The following is a 26,640-nucleotide window of genomic DNA, read 5'->3' on the forward strand; positions in this document are numbered from 1 at the left end:
ATAAATACCTTTTTTTCAAATCTTAAAATGAATTCTGAAAGATACCATTTCAAGTTTGATAGATGAGGATGAACACTTTCAAAAAAGAAAATAAAATGAATTCACCTAAACTTTGAATCGAAACCCTTTCTCTCGACATGATTCCGGCATGATTTTTCGGCATCGATATCTCGAAAACCATGTAGAATTTATGTACATGTCAATGAATCGGTAACATCCTCTGACTCCGACATTCGTTGTGCCTAACTGCATCTCATGAAGATTGAATGTCTCACTTTCTCGGTTTAGTTTCAACTGCTCGAATGGGCGGCGACAGTTGTGATCCGCCGCCTAGAGCCGCAGCGGCGGATTCTACATGTGTAAGAAGGTAATCATATATTTTCTTCCTAAGCCTGTCTACCGTCTCCAACGAAACGTACGGGGGCGTCTCGCCATCATCTTTGCTTGAGCTAATTTTGCCTAACCAGTCATTCACGCACTTGAGCTGCGTCAACATCCCGGCTATTTGACCATTGTCGGATAGAGCAGACTTGTCTACATCGGCGTCCAAGAATCTCTCGACGAATCCTAAAAACCAATCCTGGGATTCCATTCGCAACATATCAGCCATATCAACAGCCTCATCAAGTCCATTCCCCCTTGTCCATATTTCCGGTGGTGGTTGGACTGGAATCTTGGGACCGAGACATGAACCGTTCCCAGGTTTGTGGAGAACACCCTGTGCTACAAGCTTAGAAACAACTACTGGACGGGTTTTTCCTTGCGATTTTGCGGCACCATTCTTGTCCGAACTTTCGAGAATTAATATGTTTTGGTTGGCAGGGATAGTCTTCTGGCTTTGTGCAGAAGCTGAACCATGACCCGGCTTAGAATTATGTTCTTTTGCAAATACAGAGAAAGATGACATATCGGTAGCCAATGCAGCTTGCACCCATGAAGCTGCGTATTTTCGTCTATCTGATGAAATCTTTACAGCGTCTTCTGGCAGAGTTCCTTCTGATTCCGGAGATGAACCAACTGGAATAATTCTCGATAAAGAATCAGCAAGCATACGAGCATTATTTAAGCTTGCATGGAGGGTCAAGAATCGATCCACTGCAGCCTGTGGGTTGTCTTCCTTAGCTGAGGCAGTAAGATCGGAATATAGGCTGCAAGACAAAACAGTGGGCCAAATTTGTCATAAAAGCAAAGAACGATCAGTTAACCGAGTAGATAAAAGACGTCCGAAACAAGGATAGAAACAACTGATCAAGGGACATATATTGTAAACATTTTCTATACGAACCCTCGGTAAATTTCCAACTTCATAGATTCCATCGACATTAGCATATTCTACAGGTTTCAGATAAAAACGTAAGCTCTCGGAAACATCCATACCTTAAACATCGAAGTAAGGTCTCGGAAACTGCAGCCTCTTGTAAAGCTTCTATTGCTGCTGTTTGTGCTGCATCCCTATGTCTCATGACCTCCTGTAACAACAAACGCAAATTCAACAAGAGGAATCACTAAAAACAACTATATATTTCACAATTCCGGAACGTTAATTGAACAGACAATACAAGCAAACTAAACTATTGTCAATGTTACTCGGATGCGAGAGTCGGATTTTGCTAAAAGCGGTACTTTCACATAAATGCTAGGAATGCTGTAAAGATCCCAAGAGCCATATGTTCATACCTTTCCAAGCCTCGAAAGCGAAGATGGGAGAGTGAGCCCCAAGAAACACTACTTCCATCTGTCAATCTTTTACTATTGATCGGAACCTTAACCAAGTTCCCCATACCACCATTGTTAGTCGAATCTCCAGATTTCTTCCCAACATGAGTTTTTGGTGTATTCGGTTTCCCGTGGTCACTCAACGTTCCATTTGCCACAGCTTTCTTAGTTGAAACCTGAGATTTACTCTCCTCTTTTAACGGCCTTGTAGACGACGGGAGCTTAGTCCCCTCCTTGGACGGTAAATTTTCACTTGATGTGCTTTTCCTTGGAGTCTGGAATCGAGATTTCAATTATAACGATGGGAAAAAAGATAGTTTGACCAAACAACACTACAAGACCTACAAGACAGTGAAGATAATATGGGAGAATCTAAAACAATTTCGACATTAAAGATAATATTTTCGACAGTGAAGATAGCTAATGTAGAACAGTAAAAACCAATGTATAACAAAAGAACAAAATAGAATCTATTATCTCATGTTTTAAACTTTCTTATGCTTAACTAGGAAGCAAACAGATCAAGAATAGGAACACTTACAGAAGTGTTTCGAGATTCTAGCTTTGTTATCATGCATGGTAGTCCTCGGTTTATTCGAATGGTCCCTACCTTTCACTTCAATATTCCCTTCCCAGCTCTTTCTCAAAGCCTTGGCCCCTAATTCGATCCCTTGAACCAAAGTTTTAATCACGGGTACTTTTTTTCCAGTCGAACTCACCCCATGAAAAGTGCTTGCCTTCTCCAAATATCCCGCCTTGGGACTTCCTTTCCTCATCCCCTTTATTTCAGCCCTGATGCTTGATCCCTGTGGCAAACTTCACGAAAGAAGTCGGCAACGAATAACAACTAGTCGGGGATGATGGAATCGATTGAGAACTTAATGCCTTCAATTTCCCGAAAGAACTCCTCTTCACATCCACGCTCAAAGCTGGTTTACTCAATAGAGACTTCGATCGAGTCAGAGAACTCGTTTTCATATTCTTATCCGTTTGATCATCCTTTAATCTACCAATTGATCTATTCCCAACAGATTTCCCTTTCTCTCCACCATAACTACTACCTACCACCATTTTCGACAGCGACTTAGCTTTCACCCCAGGTTTTGAACCCAAACCGCTTTCACTACCATTACTAAGGAACCCAGGAGAATGAGTTGCAACAATATCCTCAGGACTCCCTACACACGGATGTCGACCGGGAACCGGCCGAACCCCACGGAGAATCGGAATCGGCAAAGCGGATTCTAACCGGTCGACATGAATAAACTGACCTAATTGAATCTTATCACTAAGAATTAAATCATCATGTTCATCAGGCAATGATACATATGTTGCATGAGACGAATCCGAAACCTTAAGATAAAAGCCTTGGTTAGGGAACAACTCACCACCTGCTAATGCCGGAACAATACTCACAACTTGCAATAAAGAAGACCTGTGCTCACCGGCAACCTTAACATCTGTGTTCATATGTTGTAATAACTTCAAAAGAACACCTGGAACAAGATTTGCCATTTTGGCTGCCACCAATTTGCATTACTTTTTCACACACACAAAAGATTTTTACACGAAAGAGGGAATCAAAGAGACCTTAGATGAAAAAAAATGGAGAGATTAACCGGAAAAAAAAAGTGAAACCCCCAACTTGAAACAAGGAATCAAGGATCAAAGAGAAACTTTATCAAACAAATGGTAGGTGTAAAGAATGGGATTATGCTTTTTAGAGTGAAATATTGTACAAGATTCAGAGTTTCAGAGCGCATGCTTTTCTGGAAGTCTTTAATAGCAAGAAAGAAAGTGGAAACAACAGAATAGACGACAACCCAGAACAGATTTATTGGCCAAAAAAAACACATTAATCATACACCAATCAGAAGAATTTCGAATTAAATGAGATGAATCCAATAATTAGTAGTAATACAGTAATAATGGTAATACAACAAGGAAATTAAAAGGAGGATAAATTCCCAAATATAATCCACCAAACCCAGAAATATGCAAGAAACAAACAAATTCTCTTCCAAAACCCAATATGGAAAATTTGAAAAACAAGTTAAAAATTGATAGAAATCTGGGTTTGTTTTGAAGTCATAATACAAACCTAACCCCACCAGTAAAGGATTTTAGAAGGAAAACGAAAACAAAGCTTAAGAAGAGGTGAACTTGAAGGGAGAGCTGAACATTTTCCAGGAAAGGAAAGTGGGAAAAGGGAAGGGAAAATTAGATTGTTTGGCTCAATACATGATTGACATAACATAGAACAGAGAGAGAAAACAAGATGAAACCTGTCTGTCAGGAATCTGACACATATTGTAAGAAACTGAACCTACAGCTTAGCTTTAAGAATTGAGTTCCCAGTTCATAGGAAGCAAAGGAAATTTTAGGACAAAGAAATGTTTTTTGTTGTCTGAAAGTCAGAGATGAATAACAAATTGGTTTGAAGAATTATTACAATAACTGAATAGGAAATCTTTGGTTGAGAGAATTAAGTTATTTTATAAAAATAATCAAGATTAATACTAATGAGCTTACTTTATTTATTCTTGTATTTAAAAAAATGAGAAAATAACCTCATTGATCAAAAATACCTTATAATATACGATTTTAACTAATTTTTTTTAGATTTGTCAAAATGACCAACTAAATCGCAATGCGATCGATAATTCGCAATACGATCGATAATTCGCAACGTGATCTCCGGTATCGCAAATCGCATTGCGATAGTCCAAGTTCGTTGCGATAGTCGAAGTTTACGTTGCGAATCTGGAAACTGATTTGCGATACCGGAGATCGCGTTGCGAATTATCGATCGCATTGCGATTTAGTTGGTCATTTTGACAAATCTAAAAAAATTGATTAAAATCGTATATTATAAGGCATTTTTGATTACTGATGTTATTTTACCTTTAAAAAATTAACCATATCAAACCTCCAAGCAAAAAAGCAAAGTCTTCCATCATTTTCTATTTCTATCTATAATACTTCAACTCCAAATCTTACATAGAGAATTTGGATATTTTATTTAATTTTTACATATTAAGGATTTTGATTATATTTGAGTCCTACACACATTCACTTACCCAATCGAATAATTCTACAATTAAAAATATATAATTTGTTGTCATTCTTAAATATTGAAAGTTTTATTATTTAAGTCAATAATTATAGATGTCAAACCAACGAGCATCTGGCGGTTGCTGAAGTTCAGTGAGCGGGAAGTTCTACCGTGCGACAGTTTTAATATATAATTAAGAATGTTAAAATCGATAAAAAATTACCTAAAATATTATTATTTATATTTAAAACATTAATGTTTTTCAACATTTCCAATAAAGTGTCCAATAATAACAAAACTAATAAAAATAATAATATTTTAAATAACACTTTGTCGGATATGTTCACAAAACGGGTAAAGTGTCTAATAATAATAAAACCGATAGAAATTATAATATTTTCGATAATTTTTTACCCATTTTATTAAAATAATAATAACAAAACCGATAGCATTTTTTTTAACCATATATTAAGATTGTCGCACGTGATATTTTTCTCATACAACCCACCAACACTCGAGTAGGCATATCGGGCAAGGGCATCCGCAGCAGCGTTAGCATCCGCAAAAACTGTAGCTTCATGGTTAAAGACTTAGACCTAACCTCTCTCTCCCTCCCTCCCTCCTTTCCTCCCTCCTTCCCTCCCTCTCTCTCTCTCTCTATATATATATATATATATAACTCATAATTTTATTGAATAAAAATAAAAATTATATATATTATTAATGAATAATAAGTAGATGAGTATTATTCGAGTTAAATTTAGGCATATCAAAATCCTATCCGACTCAATATATATTTTTTTAAATAATCCACTAGACTTAATTTATCCCCGTCCCTAATAAAACCATTTTAGATTAATTGTTTAATATAATGAATATAAACTATTACATCAAAAGAATTAATTAATAATTGAGTTAAATTCTATATTTATCGTTTGATTTGTTTAAAAATATGAAATTATTAACGGGTTTATTCATTTATTTTTTTATTTTAAATTTTATCATGATAATTACATTTTTTTCAATTTTATTTATTTTATTTTATTTTCTGTCTTTTAATGCTAACACATTTCTTCTAATGGATCGTGTCCAATCAAATAGTGCAATGACTTAAAGTAGCAGACCATATATGTGGTTACGTGTACAAAAATGGACCTATTAGAAAACAATTTAAAAAGGAACTTGTATAAATATATAATTTTAAATTATATAAAATATTGAAAATCTAAATATTTTAAGTATGGTATAAAGTTATTATTATACAATCATTAGATAACAATATCTCGTAATCATGATAAAAAGAAAAGAAATATCACATATTAATTCATTTAATGAATTGTTAAGTCGTGCAAGTAAGGTGGTGAAAATTGAATTATAAAGATGGTTCTCACATTAGATTTTTATTATAATTAATTTAAATGAATTTATTAATAGATGAAATGAATTATTGCTCCTAAATTTAATTATAACATACATAATTTTTAAGGTAAAGTATATAAATGATTCATCGACTATAGAATATTGCTTTATTATATATTTTGATTATTAAAAGTTACAAAATTACTCTCTGACTATAGAGTTTTATTTTGTTGAGGTAGATTAAAAGTTACAAAATGATCACCCGACTATTTATATGTTCCAAACCCTTCTTTTTCGCTAAAAAATGGACGGTATTTTAAATTGAATGTTAATCTGTTGATTGTGATATAATAAAACTCGATCAAAGAATCTCAAACAACTATCATATCCTAATCATCATGTTAACGTCCAACTTAAACAACCATAAACTTTTAATGAAAAAAGGAAGAGTTTAGAACATAATGAGTAGACGGGTGATCATTTTGTAACTTTTAATAGTCGAGGGAGTTAACTTTCAATAATCGAGAGACTTAATAAAATAATATCTGATAGTCAGGGGACCATTTGTGTATTTTACCCTAAATTTTACATAGACATAAAAAAAGAAATATATAAAATAGTATAAATTTTTAGATAGATACAAATAACAATTCAGATAAATGGAAGAGATAGCAGCCAAATAGAAGCAAGATTGGGGGAAAGCAACAAGAAAAATGATTGTACAATAAAGTGGTACTAAGTCACCTTAAAAAAACAATAATAAAAGAATTAAGTTAGAAGCGTCTTTCAATGACTTTTTTTCCTTTATTTTTTTAAACATTCTCAACTCAATATATATATATATATATATATATATATACTCTTTTGATAATTTCCTTATATTGGACAATGATAATTTTCTTATAATTTGGGTAAATTACAAATTTCATCCTTAAACTTTACTCTCTCTCTCTTATTTTTGCTAACTGAACTTTAAAAGTTCTCAATTTCCTCGCTGAAGCTAATACATTGGGTTTTTTTATCACTCTATTGTTAAATAGTTAACGATGTTAAAACGACGCCGTTTTAAAAAAAATTTAACCAAAACGACGCCGTTTTAAAAAAATAAAATTTTCACCAAAACGACGCCGTTTTGAATCTATATAAAAGCTCATTTATAACGTCATTAGTGAGGAAACGACGGAGTGACCAAAAAACTCAATTTATTAAGTCATGAGGAAATTGAAAAGATTTAAAGTACAATGATTGAAATAGGAAAGAGAGTAATGTTCAATTACCAAAATTGTAATTTATCCTTATAATTTTTTATAATATTAAACTAAAATTTATAAATTTATTTAAAAGTTTAAATCTATTTTATCTACAAATTATTCAATTACTTCTATTTAAACTCAAGCTAAATATTATTAGGAGCACGAACCAAGTTATCTCGGTGATATATTAATGGTTGTTATTCCTTGAAGTCCTGGGTACGGGCACAAAAAATGTCAGGATATGAGCATTCAATATCAAATAATGGAGAGTTATCTGTAAACTGATATTGTTTTGTACTTACTTCATATTAATAAAATGCTTCATCCTCAAGAAATCAAAAGGAATCTAAAATCAAGGATTTTCATTAACAAAACGAAGAGAGTTTTGATACCATTTCATTCTTTTTAAAAGATAAATATCCAGCCATAACGCGGCTAAGTATTTAACAACAAAGTAACCAAAATATGAGCAATTCGAAAGATTAATGATCAATTTGATTTTTTTAAAGTTTAGTGACCAAAACAGGAGTGAGACTAAAGTTATGTGATGGAAGTTGTAGTTTACCCTTAACTACTTTCTCGGAAACCTGTTCAAAATTAGGAAATAAAAAGAATAAAGTCGACCTAAAGTTAATTAAGATAAAGCAACAAATTAATAGTTAGTGTCTACACGAATCATCATTTAATAAGCAATCTTCAAACAAAAGATTAAATGTCAGTTGAGATATTAATTAATAAATTATTAATAAAAAATATCAAAGCATATTTCCCACTCAAAAGTTTTCTACCAACTTTTTAAATTAAATGAGTTGTTGTTATAAAACATTTTGTTATTATTTTTTTATAATTAATAATAGTTTCAACAAATACATTTACAAGAGGAAAAAGTCATCAATTATTGCATTTGACTTAATCTTATTTTCATAAATAATACATTAATTATACTTTATTTTATACGATTAAAACTTTCGGGATAATTCTTTCATTTATTAAAACTTTCAAGTAATCTTGATCTTATAGGAATATCATGATCCCATAGTCATTTATAATTATAGATCAGACCTTTAACATGCTCATATAATTTACTATGATAAAATTTAAGATTTGATGATCAATATGGTATGTTGATATACAAATAACCATACATAATAACTCTATATATGACACCATCAATTAAAATCACTATAAATACCTTTCGATCACGAGTGAGAGAGAATTCTCATCACTTTCTTCTCCTCCTTAACTCCATCGTCCTTCTCATGCCTTCATCTATCACGGAAAAACATCGACCAATAACCGTTATTTCACTTAGTGTGATTCTTTACCTAAATAAAAAAAAATTATAAACTTGTTTCTATCAATAAACTATCTTTTAACTTTAACATATTTATTGGCTACCAAAATTATAACCTGGTCACCAATATTTAAAAGGGTTAACTACATGGATGATCACTTATGTGTGTTTTATCCACTTTTAGTCACTAATTTTGAAATACATAAAATATTGTCACTTTCGTTTTTATTCAAATAATATATGGTTACTTTTATTTTTATTTAATTAAGATGTAATCACCATGGGTTAACTACTGTTAACAGTTAACAGATTAGGTGCCGCGACAGTTAAATGTTTTGGTATAATCACACATTTAGTCTCTCTTAGTTTAATCCTTTTAATAAATTAAAATAAATTAAATATATATTTTTAAAAGTTTTGGTAAGAATAAAATATATATTTTCTATGAATTTAAGTTAATTATTTACACACTAAGATGAAAAATATATACATCATGCTATCTATTTTAGACCAAGCACTGGTCGTATCATCAATGACACGTGATATCATTTGATTGGAGGATTAAATTTATTTTAATTTATTAAAAGAATTAAACCAAGAGAATATGTAAATAACAGGGACCAAATGTGTGATTATATCAAAATATTTAACTGTCACATCACCTAATCTATTAAATGTTTAACAACAGTTAACCCAAGATCACCGCATCTTAATTAAATAAAAACGAAAGTGACCATGTCTTATTTAAATAAAAACAGAGGTGGTCATATTTTATGTATTTTGAAATCAGTGACTAAAAGTGAGTGAATACAAACATAAGTGATAATCCGTGTAGTTAACCCTATTTAAAATATAACAAATTTGTAATAATTTATTTGTTAATTTCTATGTTAAATTATTTTACAAATAATCCAAAAAAAATGTAACTTTTGCAGAACGTCGGCGTTTTTGTCCGCAGTGAGAATAATGGTTCAAGGTCAAACGTTGAAGTTAACGGATGAATTGTCAATGATGGTACATCTCCGTTCTGACCTTTTCGCTCAGATTTTGCTGTCAAAAACTTGCAAGTTCAGTGAATCCAAGTTGTACATTTTAGACCTTCGACTCGCCTCTATTATTTTACATAACCAATATCTTTATATGCACCTTAATCTTTTTAATTTAAATCTTTATTTGGGTAAATTATTAATTTAGTTTAACTTTGATCGTGTTTTTATTTTGATCATTTAATTTTAAAAAATAGTTTAATCATTTAATTTTAAACATTAAATTCGTAGGGTAAATTACGTATTTAGTACTTAAATTATCATTTTAGTACATGAACTTTCAATTTTTTCAAAATCATACCTAACATTTAGTTTTTTGTTTTATTTTAGTACCCCACCGTTAAAAACTTTAATTTTTGTTTCATTTTAGTACCGTCATTCAAAATTTAATGTTAAGTTTTGAATAAATTGAAAGTTTAGATACTAAAACAGACCAAAACCGATAGTTTAAGTACTAAATGCGTTAAGTTTTTAACAGCGGAGTACTAAAATGAAATAAAAACTAAACATTAGGTATGCTTTTTAAAAAAATTGAAAGTTTAGGTACTAAAACGGACCAAAACTGATAATTTAGATATTAAATGAGTATTTTACCCAATTTTTTAATCACCACGTTTATTTTAATAACTTTAAATAATTACCGTTTTATTAATTTAATATGGAATGGTATATAAATCAACAAAATAGTTATACTTAAAAGTAGTGTATAGATATAGGCTTAATATAAAAGTAAGTGACTAAACTATAATCAAAATTGATTTTTGGTGTTTAATTTTTTTGGGTAAAAATACGTATATAATGTTTTTTCCATTACACTTTTAGGTACATTCGTTTAAAAATCATTAAACACATGTTACATTCAGATTTAATTTTTTTAAATAATATTTTTTTTTTAAAAACAAAAAATATAGACATGACCCATGTTACTTAACGATTTTTTTAACAAAAGACACCTAAAAATGTAATAAAGAAAACATTAGACACTTATTTTTAACAAGAAAAATTCTATAGATACCAAAACTCAATTTTGAGTATAGTTTAAGCATTATTTTTGTATCAAGCCTATATTTATATCAGCTAACCCTGTTCTTGGTTTTGGTGTATGGCATGGAAACATTTTTGGAGAAGAACGTGGAATGGTGGTATATGAAGATGGCATAAACGGCCATGTCCAAACCTTGGCTAATGAATTTCCATCCATCTTTGAATAATTCCAAGTAACATAGATTCGAAGTAATTTTAACATCTGAATCCACAAATTATCCGAATCCGAAATATCCGAATCAACAAAACCGAATCGAATACGAAAACAAAAACTAAAATCTAGCTTTCTTCACCAATAAATCCGGTGACAAACTTGGAGTAGTCATATTTTCACAGGTCTTGAACACTCAAACCTGCAAACACTAAAATCTAGCGTTAAACCATTGCTTAGTGCATGTAGGAAACATCGTAATACCGAACTCGGAGAATACGTAGCCAAAAAATTGTTAGATTTAAATCCCGGAAACACCAGCAGTTACGTTTTGACAGCTCATATACATACATCTGGTGGTAAGTGGAAGGAAGCAGCCATAACTAGAAGCATGATGAGGAGTAGAGGATTGGTTAAAGAACCCGGTTGGAGCCAAATCGAGATCAATGGCTCGATAAATATTTTCATGGCCGGAGACAGATCACATCATCGGTACTTCCAAGTTGAATGAGCTCAATACAAAACTTAAAGAAGCTGGATATGTTGCTGAAATAGATATGGTGGCTCATGACCTGGAAAACGAAGAAAAAGAGGAGTCTGTGATGGTTCATAGCGAGAGATTGGCCGTCGCTTGGGGGTTTATCGGCACCGAGCCAGGAACCACACTTACAATCATAAAGAACCTCCAACCTTGTGGTGATTGTCACTCTTTTCTGAAGTTTACCTCCAAGGCTACGGGCAGGCACCTTATCGTAAGAGACGGACAACGATTCCAGCATTTCCGATCTGGCTCGTGTTCATGTAAGGATTTCTGGTAAACTTCTTGGCAGTATTTAATCCCTGTCTTGAAAAGATCAAGAGCAGAATAAAAAACAATAAATGTGATGACAAACAATAATATGCACTCCGAAATCGAACTTCGATTTTCGCTCTATCGTTTAATTCGGTACAAATAATATAATTTAGGGGACAATGGTACATTTAAACCTATTTGATTTAATGCATTGCAAATATATAGTACTATGACATTAATAATAATAAAATAAAATATTTTGTTTAACATATATTGATGATATATTAAAGGGGCATGATCAACTTATACAAATATTTACAAATTTGAATAGAAAATGTAAAATGATGTGAGTTTAAATATATCAAAATACACATTATTATTGCATGAATCAAACACTTTTGGTGGTAAATAAATTATTGATATTTCTTGAGGTATCGGGTTTAAGCACAAAAAATATCAGGAACATGAGTGTCGATGTTAAATGGTTGAAAGTTATCTTTAAACATATATTATTATGTACTTACCTCAGATTAATAAAAAAATACACATTATTCTCTAATTATGAGTGAGGATAGACCTAATTAATCTTTGATAAATTTTAAATATAACCCTAATCCTATCTAGAGGGATAGGGAGCGGAAAATGAGTCTCTAGGAAAAGAAATGAAAGTGCTCTTAATGGATCTCGAACCCTCGATGTTAAATGGCCTAGACTACTGCGTTTTCTGATACAGAACCTGATTATGGAGACATTGAATATTCATGGTCCAACCAACCTCGAGGGAGAGCACAGATGAAGCTTGTTAATTTCTAATAGATTTGTTCAATGATCTAATTATTTTTGTTCATCTTTTGGCAATGTGTTTGAGTTTCTGCACGAAACAAGTAATCTCAACCTAAGTGGTTAAGGAATTTAGTATTATTTCTTAAGGTCCTGGATTCGAGCATTGTGTATGCATAAGTATAAATGTTTATTGTATAATGGTCAAAGTTTTTTAATAGATACTACATTATATTCACTCCATATTTATAATATAGAAAAAAAAGTTTGAGTTTGAGGGGATGTCTCAGGCACGACATCATTAATATACGGCTAAAGAAATACGCTACAAAAAATGTTAATTTTTTTAACATTTCCGGTAAAGCGCTACTTAAAACATTATTTTTTTCTACCAGAAATGTTAATATTGGGCGCTACCTAAAATGTTTAACATTTCCGGTAAAACGCTACCTAAAACATTATTTTTTCTATCGAAAATGTTAATATTGGACGCTACCTAAAATGATATTTTTTTATCAGAAATTAGGTAGCGAAATTAATATTTTCGATAAAAAATAATGTTTTAGGTAGCGCTTTACCAGAAATGTTAAAAAAATGTTAACATTTTCAGTAGAATCTTTCCTTAACCGTATATTAAGACTGTCATACAATAAAACTACCCTCGAGTTTGATCCATCTTTCTAAGTTTGTAATATATTTATATCATATTATTTTTATATATTATGTAATCTATATTGGTTAATATAAATATTAAACAATATGTTATAATGTTTATATTTAAAGTTTTAATAAAAATAAATAAAATTAACTAATCTTTAACTAAAATTAGTGAAAATATTTAAATAAATGTTAAATTTATTAATATTATATATAAATTTAAGGGTAAACAATAAATTCGATGTTATTTAATTATAATTATCTCTATCTCGCACTAATTGTTTGATGTAAGATTATCTTATTTAATAAATTAAAATCTTGTTAATTCAAAATTTTAACGACTTTTTTAATGCATACTACGTTGTAATTAATAAAATAAAATTAACTCTTAGAAGAGAATATCAATTTTCTCCCTCCACAACTTAAAATCTCGTTAGATCAGTTACTGAGATTTCCTTTTATAGTGGGTTTTCCTCCCTAGATTTCTGGATATTTTCCCGGAATTTTAAGGAGGTTCGGACTTTATAGGTCGGTGTGAAAAAAACTGTTTCTTTTTCCTTCTGATTAAGTCTTTGTTCATTTTCATTTCGTTTACCTTGAATTTCACTTGATATAACAGAAGGAAAATAGTTTACTAATTCCAGCAATTTCTTATCTGCTTCGTTACATGGTATTTTTTTCCTCCCTAGATTTCTGGATATTTTCCCGGAATTTTAAGGAGGTTCGGACTTTATAGGTCGGTGTGAAAAAAACTGTTTCTTTTTCCTTCTGATTAAGTCTTTGTTCATTTTCATTTCGTTTACCTTGAATTTCACTTGAATATAACAGAAGGAAAATAGTTTACTAATTCCAGCAATTTCTTATCTTGCTTCGTTACATGGTATTTTTAGTTTGGCAGCTTAAATTTTTTACTGAGACACTTGGTTTTGAATTTGATATTCGATTCATTTCACCTAAATTTTCATTTCATCTCCTAGATATTTGTACATCTTTTATGGGTTCTTATTTATAAATGTTGATATATTTTTCTATAAATGGATGAATCTGAGGTGGGTTTTGTGAGTAATGTTGACTGAAATATATGGATTTTTCTTGCAGTGATTTACGGCGGCTTTGGAGACTGAAATTTAGGTTGTCATCGCCATTATTTTTATTCATCTGAGGTCAGTGCTTAGTTCTTCTTGAGCTTTCTATTACTATTTTTAGGAACTATAATTTTTTAATTAACTTAGGATGTGATATTTATTTGCAGTAATTGCAATATTTGTCTCTATTTTTGGTTAAATATTATTATATATAGCTTCAAGTTAGGGTTTTTTGGTGATCAGAGCCAGTTTGACTTGGGGGAAATCTGGGTTTTGGGGAAAATTTGAGGTTGCTGTTTGAAGAAAGTGGGAAATTAGATGAATTTGTCGGGGAAAATCCTGGGTTTTGGGAAACATATGCTGAAAGATATTCAGGGTGGAACCATCCGATTGAGTGAAAGCTTTTTCATAGAACTCTAACATTTGCTGATTTTTGTTGGAAGTCGTTCTGGTTTGTTCTTGTGAAAAAAAGGGAAATGGAGTACCCCTTTTCATATAGAGAAAAGGGGAATTGTTATTGGGTTCCTCAGAAGGTAGAGGGCGGCGAACAACCGGGTGGCAATACCAGTAATTCACTTTCTGAGGATCCTTTTAACTTCTCAGAGCTCATGAACTTGGATAATGCCGGTTGCTGTAGTAGCTCTGGCGCTATGGATCAGATGTTTGCTTCATTTGGTTTCTGCTCCTTTCCGTCCATGCCGCTTGCGTCTTTTGATTCATTAAATGTTACAGGAAAAAGTTCTGGTACATTTGTTGAATCTTGTGATGCATTAAGTGGAATGGATAGTTCTTATTACAGTGCGAACAGAACAGTGTCCCGGCAAACAGATGCACACTTTGGTAATCTATTAGGTTTCACAGGTGTAGAACTTGGTGTTAAACAACATCATGATGGTAATAGGGCAATCTGATACTTCAGGTTCAGCCAATTTGTTAATTTCTAGGTCGATTGGAAAATCGCTGGATGAGAAGATGCTTAGAGCACTGTCCTTCTTTAGGGACTTAACTGGAGAGGGCATTTTGGCACAAGTTTGGGTTCCAATTAAGCTTGGAGATCAGTATATGCTGACCACCTCTGATCAGCCCTATTTATTAGACCAGATGCTTTTGGGCTATCGTGAAGTATCAAGGAGATTTATCTTCTCTGCAGAACAGAAACCGGGTTCCTTCCCGGGGCTTCCTGGTCGTGTTTTTATCTCTAGGGTTCCTGAGTGGACTTCCAATGTAATCCATTACAGTAAGGATGAGTATTTACGGATTACAGATGCCGTCAATCACAAAGTCCGTGGTTCTATTGCCTTCCCAGTTTTTGAGCCTTGCGAGATGTCTTGTTGTGCCGTTCTAGAACTTGTTACTATGAAAGAGAAAACCAATTTTGATTCAGAAATGGACCATGTCTGCCGTGCTCTCGAGGTTAGTATCTATTATTTCTGTTTCTGTGGTAGTTAAAGTTAGTGTTTTGGGATCTGAAATGAATGCATATCCTCTTCCTGTTCTGTAACACTCGAAACGTTTCAATGTCATTGGCCTAGCTACCTTATGAGCATATTTGAACTTAAAACTATTTGCAAGGGATGACATAAAGAAGAGTATAATCAAGGAGGTAAAAAAGAGTTAACACGAAGAATTTGGTAATTTTGACGTGCACTACAAAATTTTACCTTTTTATACAACTCCAAAATCATGTATGTTCACACTGAAATTAAGCAGAATATTTGGGTTAACAATGTTAAAATTGAAAAAGAAATTATTAGGTGCTATGATATTCTCCTATGCTGAATGTTTTGGTTATAAATGTTTTAACTATGAGATTCTCAACTGTATCTTAAAATTGTTATGGCTGTTATCATGAAATGTGTTTTGATCTCTATTATATGCAGGCTGTGAATTTAAGGACCGTTGCTCGTCCTCAATTTCTTCCACAGGTATGTTAAAATACTTGTATGCGTTTCATGTCAGTTGTTTCAGAACTATGGTTTTTTTTACGTATACGCATATGTATCTGTACATGTCCATGCATATGCTTACCAGCTGAACATGTTTGTGGTACTGTTGCTTTTCTCTAAGACCTACCCTTTCACTTTTCCCCAGTGCCTTTCAAGGAATCAGAGAGCTGCTTTAGCTGAAATAACCGATGTTTTGCGTGTGATATGTCATGTGCATCGCTTGCCTTTGGCTCTAACATGGATTCCTTGTAATTACACCGGGGAAGCTGAGGATGACTCTAACATGGATTCCTTGTAATTACACCGGGGAAGCTGAGGATGAATTCATAAAAATGCGTATTAGAGAGAGCAATAAGGGCTGGGAAGGGAAGTGTGTCTTATGCATCGAAGATACGGCTTGTTACGTTAATGACATAGAGATGCAAGATTTTGTGCATGCATGCATAGAACATTATCTCGAAGAAGGACAAGGTATTGCTGGAAAAGCACTTCAATCCGATCATCCGTTCTTCTCTACAGATGTGAAGACGTATGACGTAAGTGATTATCCACTCGTCCATCATGCACGTAAGTTTAACCTGAATGCTGCGGTTGCAATCCGGCTGAGGAGCACCTACACTGGTGACGATGATTATATATTAGAGCTTTTCCTTCCTATTAACATGAAAGGGAGCTCTGAACAGCAGCACTTGTTGAACAACCTCTCAGGCACCATGCAGCGAATCTGTAGGACCTTGAGAACAGTTTCAGATGCAGCAATTGTTGGCGAACGGTCAAAAGAAGAGTTTCAGAGGGTAACAGTCCCAACCTTCCCCTTAGTGTCTATCTCTCAGAGGAGCTTGGAAATGGCATTATCTGCTGATGGTGATATGAACTCCAGTCATAGCACTCCCTTGAATGAATCTAATTCTAGTGATGCAAAGGGAGCTGGCGGTCCTCCTGAAAAGGTATTTTGTTGAGCACTTTTCCCCCTTTTAATGAATACTTGAGCTCTAGAATTATCGAACACATAACTATAGATGTCCCGGAATTTGATTTCAGTGGTGCACTGAGACCAATTTTATGATTTATATTTATACACAACATATTTTATTTGTTTGGTATTTACTTTATGTTAAATAAGTTCTTGGTATCTATATTTATAGGCAATCAACGGACTGTTTAGGCAGAAGAGAAGTACAGCAGAAAAGAATGTGAGTTTTAGTGTTCTTCAGCAGTATTTCTCTGGGAGTCTGAAGGATGCTGCAAAAAGCATCGGTGGTAAGCTTCGATATAACAGTTCTATCTGCATTGAATGGTTGATCTACATTTCTATGAGATTGTGTATCCAACTTGATTCACTGAGATTGTTCTAAGTTCATAACATCCAAACTCTCTAGAAATTGTATGAAATGAGATTTTGACCATAGAATTTTTATGGAGTTTGAATTTTTCGAATCAAATGTATTCTTGGCTCAATCCAAGGGAATAATGTGATTTGAAACTGATTCTTACCGCAGATTTTTATCTGTGACTGACCTTTTAATTTCCTGCTGCTTGTAGTTTGCCCCACTACGTTGAAAAGGATATGCAGACAACACGGTATCTCAAGATGGCCATCTCGCAAGATTAATAAGGTGAATCGATCATTAAAAAAAATACAAACTGTTCTTGACTCTGTACAAGGTGTTGATGGAGGATTGAAGTTCGACCCTGCAACAGGAGAGTTTGTTGCAGCAGGTGCCATTATTCAAGAACATAATCCTGAAAAGACACTACTATGCTTCAACAAAAACCTTCCCATTGGATTATCAAAAGCTGTCAATCAAGAGAAACTATCAGCACCTCTTGCACCTTGTCTTGATGGACAGGACTTGGTGGTTAAGTTGGGTGAAAACGAGTGTTCCTTTGGTGGACACGACGGAGAGGCTGCTCGGAGTATGCTCATTCCAAGTATCTGTCAAGAAGTAAAGAAAACGAGTGGCCCTTTAATTGATTATAGCGAGGAATCTAAGTCAGTTGCTCTAGATGCAAGATCATTTCCGGCATCTAGCGTTGGCACTGTATCTTGGACTTGCCCTGAAAATGCAACCATGGGTTTGTGTTTCTTTCAAGGAGACAACAAGGGGAATCAGAAAGTAGAGATTCCTAACTGCCATATCATGTCTCGGAGCTCAAACACCTCGTCTGGTCCTGATGAGATGGATAGCCAAAAGCAAGGTGACGATGAGATTGTTGAATATAACGACCAACCTGCTTCTTCAAACATGACATACTCTTCGAATGGCTTTGGTTCAATGTTACATGGAAGTTCATCAGGCTCTATAAAATCTATGGAAGCAAAGAATTCTGAATTGAAGACAATTTGTATTGACAGCAGCTCGAAAATTACAGTAAAAGCTACATACAAAGAGGATACTGTTCGATTTAAGTTCTATCCATCTGCAGGGTGCTACCAACTATATGAACAAGTTGCAAAAAGGTTCAAAATTCAAAACGGGACATTCCGGCTCAACTATTTGGATGATGAAGAGGAATGGGTAATGTTAGTTAGTGACTCAGATTTACACGAATGCCTGGAAATGTTAGAGTATCTCGGATCACGAAGCGTCAAGTTTCAACTTCGAGATGTACCTTGTGCTATGGGCAGTTCTACCAGTAGCAGCTGTCTTTTGTCTCGAGGCTTGTAACAGATATGCCAATGTTCCTCGGTCGGCCTTCGCAGTAATTTCTCGAACTAAATTCAGGTTCTATAGAGGAAAAATGTCGAACGAAACATTATCAAGTTAAGTGGCTGCTCAGGTCGAAGCTTCTGTTTTTCGATCTTATACCATTGTTACTGCTTCAGTTCAAGGAAGAAGGGTGAAGATGTGAGCATAGATTATAGTTAGTTGTATAGGGCGGTATATGTTAGGAGGGAGCAATAGAAATACGATCCTAGTTATTGTCTATGTTAACATAGTTTTTATTTTAATGAAGTATCTGTATCCGATATTTGTGTCTAAGACATAAATACATAGTTCGATTACCGTAATATATAAAAATTCTTACATTTACGTCTTGACACAGTCATATTCGATATCTATCAACGTCGTAATTGATAAATATATAATGCCTTAAATACGACTATAATACAAAAAAATAATATAAACATAACATGTATAGTACCTGGCAACATAACTTTGAGGGTAACCAACTGTTTCTTCAAGCTGTAGAAACAAATCAAATGAATTGCAATGCTACACTTTCTCAATTATTTCCTTTAGTAACTCACTAACAATAGGTACATGTAGGGGAAAAAATCGAATGTTTCCGAATTCTGAATGAATATGAGGCAATATATAGTTCTCAAGTTTACAAAACTTCGATGAGTTATCGCACGTCGGTCTGATGGTAACCAGATTAGCAAGCAAAGATGATCGAACTTTACCACTTACAAGCAGTTACTTTTCTGCACAATGAATTGGTGAAGCCATATGATTGCTTTGGTCTTTGCTCCTTGTAAGCCAAGCCAAAACTCCAATAATTGAAGGTTGAAGTAGGAATTTGAATAGGTCGAGTTTAATAAATAAAAACTGATATAATACAAAATCTGTGCCGAATGCCGATATAATATTCCCAGCAAATAAAAGGGTGATAAAAATGTGCCCACATCAACTCATCCAACTTTGATGTCACTGCGGCCTGCAGCAAAAAAATGACAGTTTACATCTCAAGAAAAAGGTTTAGTTGACAAAATTGAAAAGTCAAAACATCAAAGTCATATACCAGAATAAGCATGAATAAGAAATATACCTCTTTGGAACAAAAGCCATAAACTCCTTGAGTGTTTCGATAAGATGATCTCCGACATCATCTTTGGATAATTTCTGCTTCTTTTCTGTGCAAATAGTGGAAACAAAGAAAATGCAATCATTATCACATAAGCAGAGGAATTAAGCAAATCCATTTGCTTTAATGTTCATTATCCACTCATCACCAGATAATCTAACACAATAGAACCTGGTTGCCTATGTAATTTACTACATTTTGCACTAAATGCATCCTACATTAGTCTCAAAGTTAATCATATCACAATCCTGCATCAATACTGTAAATTTTAACATAACATTTTATATCAATGCAGCTACAAGAGCCGCTCGTTAGCCATTATGATTGTGTCAGCAACAGTTTTAGGGGAAAATGGCTAATAAAATACACGGTTTATAAAGCTTCAGAGGGGACAGAGCAGAAGTTTGATACCTTGTGTATATTGTTGAGGTGAAAAGTCACCCCCGAGATATACGTTATCACTCCAATCTAAATCCATGTCCTGCTCCTTAGCAAACTTTTCCAGTAACCGACCAATTAGATTGTGGGCCACCAAACTTGCTTCATCACATGCTTCTTGGATTGCAAGATATCGATTTCTCCGAGTGCTTGTTTTGTTGTCAGCAAATGTTTCATTCCTCGATTGAAAGTTAGATGAAATGGTCGATGTGTTTTCTGGATCCACTTCAATGTTCTGTTCAACCTCAGCTCTCTCAACTGAAGGACAATTTCTGTTATTTGCTGCAAGCGGTTTGACCACATTCATTAGTTGGTTTATATCTTCACTACTTTTTTCATGACCTGAGGCAATTTCCGGCTCCATTTTCACATCCTGTATAACCTCATCTCTGTCGACTGAAGCAACAGAATAGGACATGCAACTCTCTAAGTCCTCATTCACTATTTTCCCATCATTGCCATAATTGCCAGTATCCTCAATACAACAATCATCATCACTTTCTTCTAATTCTTCCCCATATGCATCGGCAAATTCCTCATCTAACTCATGATCAGGAAGCAAGTCCCAAAAGACTTGTTTCATCTCAGCACTCACAGTGAGTATACATTCAACCTCTTCCTCGATTTCATCTTCTACGAATCGTCCTTGTGGCAAAGATCGGGAATCCTTGTTGATAACAGAAAGTGCTTCTAATAAAGACTTGGGAACCATATCCATATCACTGCACTCAAAGAGGAACTCTGTTAACATATTTGTAATTGCTCCTCTTAAAGAACGAGTCGCTATTTCAACATTTGGATCCAACAAAAGCTTTAAGGCTTTCAGCTCTGGGAATCTAGCCTTCGTTTTAAGAGTCCAAATAGCCCTCACAATATCATTCTGCAAGCTTACTATTTCTGGCGTGAATTGGTGAAAGCTTGTTGTGGAGGTATTTTGACAACCCATAGTTAGCTTTAGTGACAAGTCTGCTATCATCAATGCTTTAGCTAAGGGCTCTTGTAGTTTCCCAACGTCATCAAGATCCATAAGCATCTTCCTAGCCGTTTTATTCACTTTTTGAATTAGACGTTTACGTTTCTGACCACGTTCACAAGTCTTTAACTCGGGCATAGATTTGACACATCGAAGCTTCTTGTCCATTGCAACCAAGGTCTGCAAAGGCAAATCCTCTAGCCCATCCAGTACATGGATTGCAGCAGCATGAAGAAACTTAGATGTTAGAGTCATTGATTTCATAGTACTGCTTCGAAAATATCGAAGGTCATTGAGAATTTTAAATAGCTGCATAATATCGGTCTTCTTCTTGTGATCGTGATCTCCACTGCTCAGAAACCTTGGCAAACATTCTCTAATAACTTTTTTCATTTTGCATCGAGTTTTCTCAAACTTCCCTGAGCCACCTGAAAGTATCATAACAATTTGCTGAAGCCCATCATTAGTCAAAGCATCGAGACATGAGAAAAGGACTTCATTTATCGTTTGTGCATTAAATGATTCAGCGCTATCTTCAATTACATGATTTCCTGTTTTGAAATTGCTTACTCCGAAGGCATTTTCGACACGAGCTTTAATAGTTTCGTAGAACATCTGCCAAAATACATAATAGCACCAATATTTGTTGAAGGAAGAACACATATTTAAGGTGGCAAATTATAGAAAGTAAACAAGACGACATCCACCATTATCATACAATGTTGTATTAACTTACATCATCCTCCCTTAGAAAAGATTCAGGCAAAGTCCTGCAAGACGGAAACAAATGCAAACGAATTACAAATTAACCATTACAGTAAAGAAAAACAATAACAATACAACAAGTAAAGCTCCCCGCGTACTTGAACTTAAAAAACTTGGGCTCCTCGAATTGCTTCTTTTTCGATTTGGAAGTCGAAAGTCCCATCAACCACCTGCAAAAAAAAAACCCTCAATAAACAACCCTTTTCCAAGTTCCAACATAAACCACAATAAAGCATCAAAAGCTTTGTTTCTATAACAATACTAAATGCATTCCAATACCATCACTGCAAAACAAGCACCCGACTGACACAAATTTGCTTTCCTACTGAACGTTCTTACAAGAAACAACATTATTCCCTTTCTCACACACATAAAGAATGCAATGAGAAAAAAAAAAGATCTTTCACTTGATTCAAACAAAATAAATAAATAAATAAATAAAAAGACCATCAGTACAATTCATATTACAGATTACTAACTATTTTTCAGAATTTCGAAGAATTATACAAAAAAGCATATTTTTTAGTAGAAATCAAAGAGTAAGGGGTGTGAAAATTTAAGAAAATAGAAAAGGGGGGAGAACCTTCTTTTGAGATTAAGCAGCTTCTCTTGATGCTTGATTTGCGATAAGAGCTCGTTGCAATCTGTTCGATGAAACCTTTCCATTCTTACAGTAATCGTGAAGAAGAAGGAAAGGAGCAGATGGAGACAGAATTAGGGTTTAGTTGAACGGGGGAAGGGGTTATGAGGGGGGATGAAACTGAGTCATCGACTCTTATTTAGCTTTGACTCGGTTGAAGCCTAAAGCGGGTAGGATCTCGTTTGGCGGGTCGGTGTGCGGGTATTTATGTTATGGGTAAATACACCACATACCACTAGATTTTAGTATATTATCGTTTATACCACTTAACTTTCAATTGCTCTAATTATAACACTAGACTTTGGTTTTGACTTCAGTTATGTCACTGAGCCATTAAAATCCAAACGGTTGGATGACATGGACAAAATTAAATAATTTTGATGTGGTTATTGATACCTAAAATTACATTATTTTAGGTATTGAACTTTTAAGGTGTATCTATTTATCACTAGTTTTTTAAACAATTCACTTTTTCATATTACACTTTCCTATCACCATCGATAACCAATCGTCATTAGTCATCTTTCATGATAAGATCGTAATCAAAATTTGTTTGGGTATTCATATCTTCTTTTATTATTTCATATTTTTTCTCTAAATCCCTTTTAACTACTAAGGATTTTCAAGATTTATCTCATCACTATCTAGGGTATCTTGTTCTATTAAAAATTTTGTTGATAATTTTTTGTTTCTTAGTCCTAAGTTTAGATAATCACTGCTTGGGTTAAACTATTACTATCCATTTTCTTTATATTTGTCTCTCTAAGGATCTGTTTATGAAATGAAAGAACAAAATATTACTAAAAATCAAAATTTGTTGAAGTTGTCGTTATGGGTTAAGCCTAATTTTTATTGTTTGGAATTGCACTTTTGATTTTTGACGACATTAGAAGGATAAAGATCAAAATTTGACTCGATTTATCTTAAATTCTCTTATTTTTGAAATGTTTACAATGATTGGTTTTACATTTAAGAATTTCAGTTTATTTTTTCCCCATTTTAGAGTTATCTTTTAATTGTTATCTTTTGCACTTATGAATTTTGCTTTGGGTGTAACTATGTCCATTTTTTGTGGTCATGCTTTTAAAGTTCTTGGTTTCCTACTGATTATGGAAATGTTAGTTGTTGGATAAGGTTTTCAACCTATTTTAGCTTCAAATTGGGTGACATTAAGGTTTAAGGTTCAAGTTATGTGATGGTGGTTGTAAGTCACATTATGTTATTTTATATAGATCTATTTCAGTGATTTACTAGAAGATGTTTAAGTATATTGTATGATCCTGCTGAGATGAAAAAAAAATAGCTGACCCTATTCCCATATGTAATGGGGTAAGGGGGAGGTAGAGTAGTAGGCTGTCCCCAACGCCAGGTTGAGAGCAACTTCCGTGGAAAACCTCCGACAGTCAGAATTATGACTTGTTCTTTAATCTCTGAGTAATATTATTTTTTTTATTATGGACTTCTAGTAGGCTAATGGGGAGTTGGGTCCATTGGTTTGTGTAATCCCTTCAATGTCTTGAGTTGTGCCATGATATTTTTTTCTCAAATGTGTATAGATTTAATCTTATATATTTTCATTGTTGGTTGATTTTGAGTATATGACTATTTAGCCTTAGTTTCTGAATTTTGAGTATACATATGCATTTGCAGAAAAAGAAAGCTAATCTGGCTAACTTGTCTAAAATGATAGGGTTATCTCTATCTGTCAATGCTGTAATGCAAGCATATACTTTCTCAAGGGTGTTCATTGAGCTACCATGTTGTGTTTGCTGAGTCTTTTTAGGTTATAATGCAAGCATATACTTTCTCAAGGGTGTTCATTGAGCTACCATGTTGTGTTTGCTGAGTCTTTTTAGGTTATAATGCAAGCATATACTTTCTCGAGCTTGACATCATTCATTGGCGATCAAAACATATTTGAGCTTAAGCGGAGCTGAACACTAAGTTATGCTAATCTCAAGCGAAGCAAAATTCAAAGCTCGATACTATCAAACACTCTTAATGCTATAACTAGAGTAACTGAAAATTTAGTGATTTAAATGATACACCACTTAAAGTTCAGTGGTATATGGTGTAGTTTAACATAGTATTTTTTATTTTCAAGAGTAAGTACATAAGAGGTCACTAAATAATATTCAAATGGTCATTTTGGTCACTAAATTTTTAGAAATTACTAAATGACCACTAAATTAAACCCAGCTCATGATTCCGATAACCTAAATCCTGAAGTCTGACAAACAAGCATTACTCATAGGACAAGAGATAAGCAATAGAGGACTTCATGATCTACTCTTCTGTGGTTGAACCGATTCGATTTCTATGCAATGCTTGATCCTTCAAGCTTCATTACCGATCTTTTTTCCGACCGACAATAAAGATTCGGTCTCTATGAAACTCGGTTAGACTTGTGGGTTGATATCATACTGATTTTGAGCCCTGTCACTGTCATGAAGTGTTTGGGGCACATCAAACAACTCATGAGTATAAAGGCCATCATCGCAGCATAAATAGTCGAATTTGGACTAGTTCTGGATCATATCATGTTGCTCACCTTTTGATTTATAGGCAAGTTGAAGACCTCATCCTTTGCAACTGCAACAATATTGTGCCGGTTGCTTCTTTCGTCGGGATTTTCTAGTTCGATGTTAATCCGAATAGTTCGGAACGATCGATCAATCGAGTTGAATCCATCGTTCTCTGCAACTGCAACTTGGTTTATGTTGATTAGAATTAAGCTGATTTTGATCCCCCACATCAGGTACTTCCAAGACATTCACAAAATGAATCAAATGACACATTTTAAAGGTAACTAAATGAATCGAATGAGCTAAGCTTCGGGTTCGAAAAATTTCCGCTAAAATTGTCCTTACTCGTGGAATTGCGTAATCTGCCACATTGTTAGATGACTGCAGATCGGAGATCACTTCATTCCCATTGTTAGCAAAGATTTCATGGTTAACAAGAGGAAATGAAGTTATAAACTTGGTAGTTTGTTCACTAATGCTCGTTCGATTTTGAATCCACTTGAAGCCATTAGGCACTTCGGGCTCGACTTATGGCTCGTGATTGTTCACCATTATTAACATAAAATTGTTGTTGAGTATTCAGATTGTTCACCATTATTAACATGAATTTAAGTGTGGAAGGCAAGCGAAGAAAATCCCGACATGATATTGTTTTTAAAATACGAAGATCTTAAGGAAGACATCAGATCTCAGCTGAAACGCTTGGCTATGTTCTTAGGGGCTCCATTCACTGAGCATGAAGAGATGAAAGGAGCTGTAGAAGAAATAACCAAGATTTGTAGCTTTGAGAACTTGAAAGACCTGCAAGTGAACAAGAAGGGCTTACATGTTTCTGGGATCCCACACACAGAATTTTTCAGGAAAGGGAATGTGGGAGACTGGGGAAACTATCTCACACCTTCCATGGTTGGACGCTTGGGGAAGCTTATTCAAGAGAAATTGGATGACTCAGGTTTAACATTTAAACTCTCCTCCAAAACTTTAGAGGATAATATTGCTTCTCCCCGATCATCTGTCATTTTTTTAGCTTTGGTATTTGCATCTTAAGGGCCATCCACCTACTGTCTTTGTGACTAAAATCTCTGTTACTCCCATTTATCTGTTTATTTCCTTTTTGCATTTTGTTGTAATTTTCTTTGAGAGACATCTTGCTATTTGTACACAAATTTTATTATAATTTGTATTAATGGAACAAATATAATCATGTCGATCGATGATGATTCACATTTTAGATAGTGGAAAGAGAACTTCATGACATCGACACACAATCACTCTAAACAAAAAGTCATACCTAAGATTGAACAGAACAA

At 33.8% G+C, this 26,640-nt stretch overlaps 2 protein-coding genes and 2 pseudogenes across 2 annotated transcripts; 2 read left to right on the forward strand and 2 right to left on the reverse strand.

Moving 5' to 3' along the window:
- LOC120115148 lies at positions 1–3,818 on the reverse strand (annotated as a pseudogene).
- Positions 3,819–13,853: 10,035 nt separating this feature from the next.
- On the forward strand, positions 13,854–19,148 carry LOC120115149 (annotated as a pseudogene).
- Positions 19,149–19,389: 241 nt separating this feature from the next.
- LOC120115150 lies at positions 19,390–22,915 on the reverse strand. Its single transcript, XM_039135923.1, has 6 exons — positions 22,749–22,915; positions 22,264–22,335; positions 22,137–22,170; positions 20,401–22,015; positions 19,954–20,038; positions 19,390–19,842 (listed from the first exon to the last, which is right to left on the reverse strand). Exons 1-6 carry the CDS (start codon positions 22,829–22,831, stop codon positions 19,833–19,835), a joined length of 1,899 nt encoding a protein of 632 aa, XP_038991854.1. The 5' UTR covers positions 22,832–22,915; the 3' UTR covers positions 19,390–19,832.
- A 3,057-nt stretch (positions 22,916–25,972) lies between these two features.
- On the forward strand, positions 25,973–26,377 carry LOC120115191 (cytosolic sulfotransferase 15-like). Its single transcript, XM_039135956.1, has one exon. It carries the CDS (start codon positions 25,973–25,975, stop codon positions 26,375–26,377), a length of 405 nt encoding a protein of 134 aa, XP_038991887.1.
- Positions 26,378–26,640: the final 263 nt, after the last annotated feature.

The sequence above is a fragment of the Hibiscus syriacus genome, unplaced genomic scaffold (genome assembly GCF_006381635.1).
Source record: "Hibiscus syriacus cultivar Baekdansim isolate YM2019G1 unplaced genomic scaffold, ASM638163v2 tig00110258_pilon, whole genome shotgun sequence".
Lineage (NCBI taxonomy): Eukaryota > Viridiplantae > Streptophyta > Magnoliopsida > Malvales > Malvaceae > Hibiscus > Hibiscus syriacus.

Bases quoted from the DNA above. Each gene is read 5' to 3' on its own strand.
- LOC120115150 (XM_039135923.1), bottom strand. From the start codon at position 22,831: ATGGAAAGGTTTCATCGAACAGATTGCAACGAGCTCTTATCGCAAATC. The intron at 22,336-22,748 runs GTTCTCCCCCCT...TTTTTTTTGCAG, and splicing joins CTGCTTAATCTCAAAAGAAG to GTGGTTGATGGGACTTTCGA. The intron at 22,171-22,263 runs GTACGCGGGGAG...TCCGTCTTGCAG, and splicing joins CCCAAGTTTTTTAAGTTCAA to GACTTTGCCTGAATCTTTTC.
- LOC120115191 (XM_039135956.1), top strand. From the start codon at position 25,973: ATGATATTGTTTTTAAAATACGAAGATCTTAAGGAAGACATCAGATCT.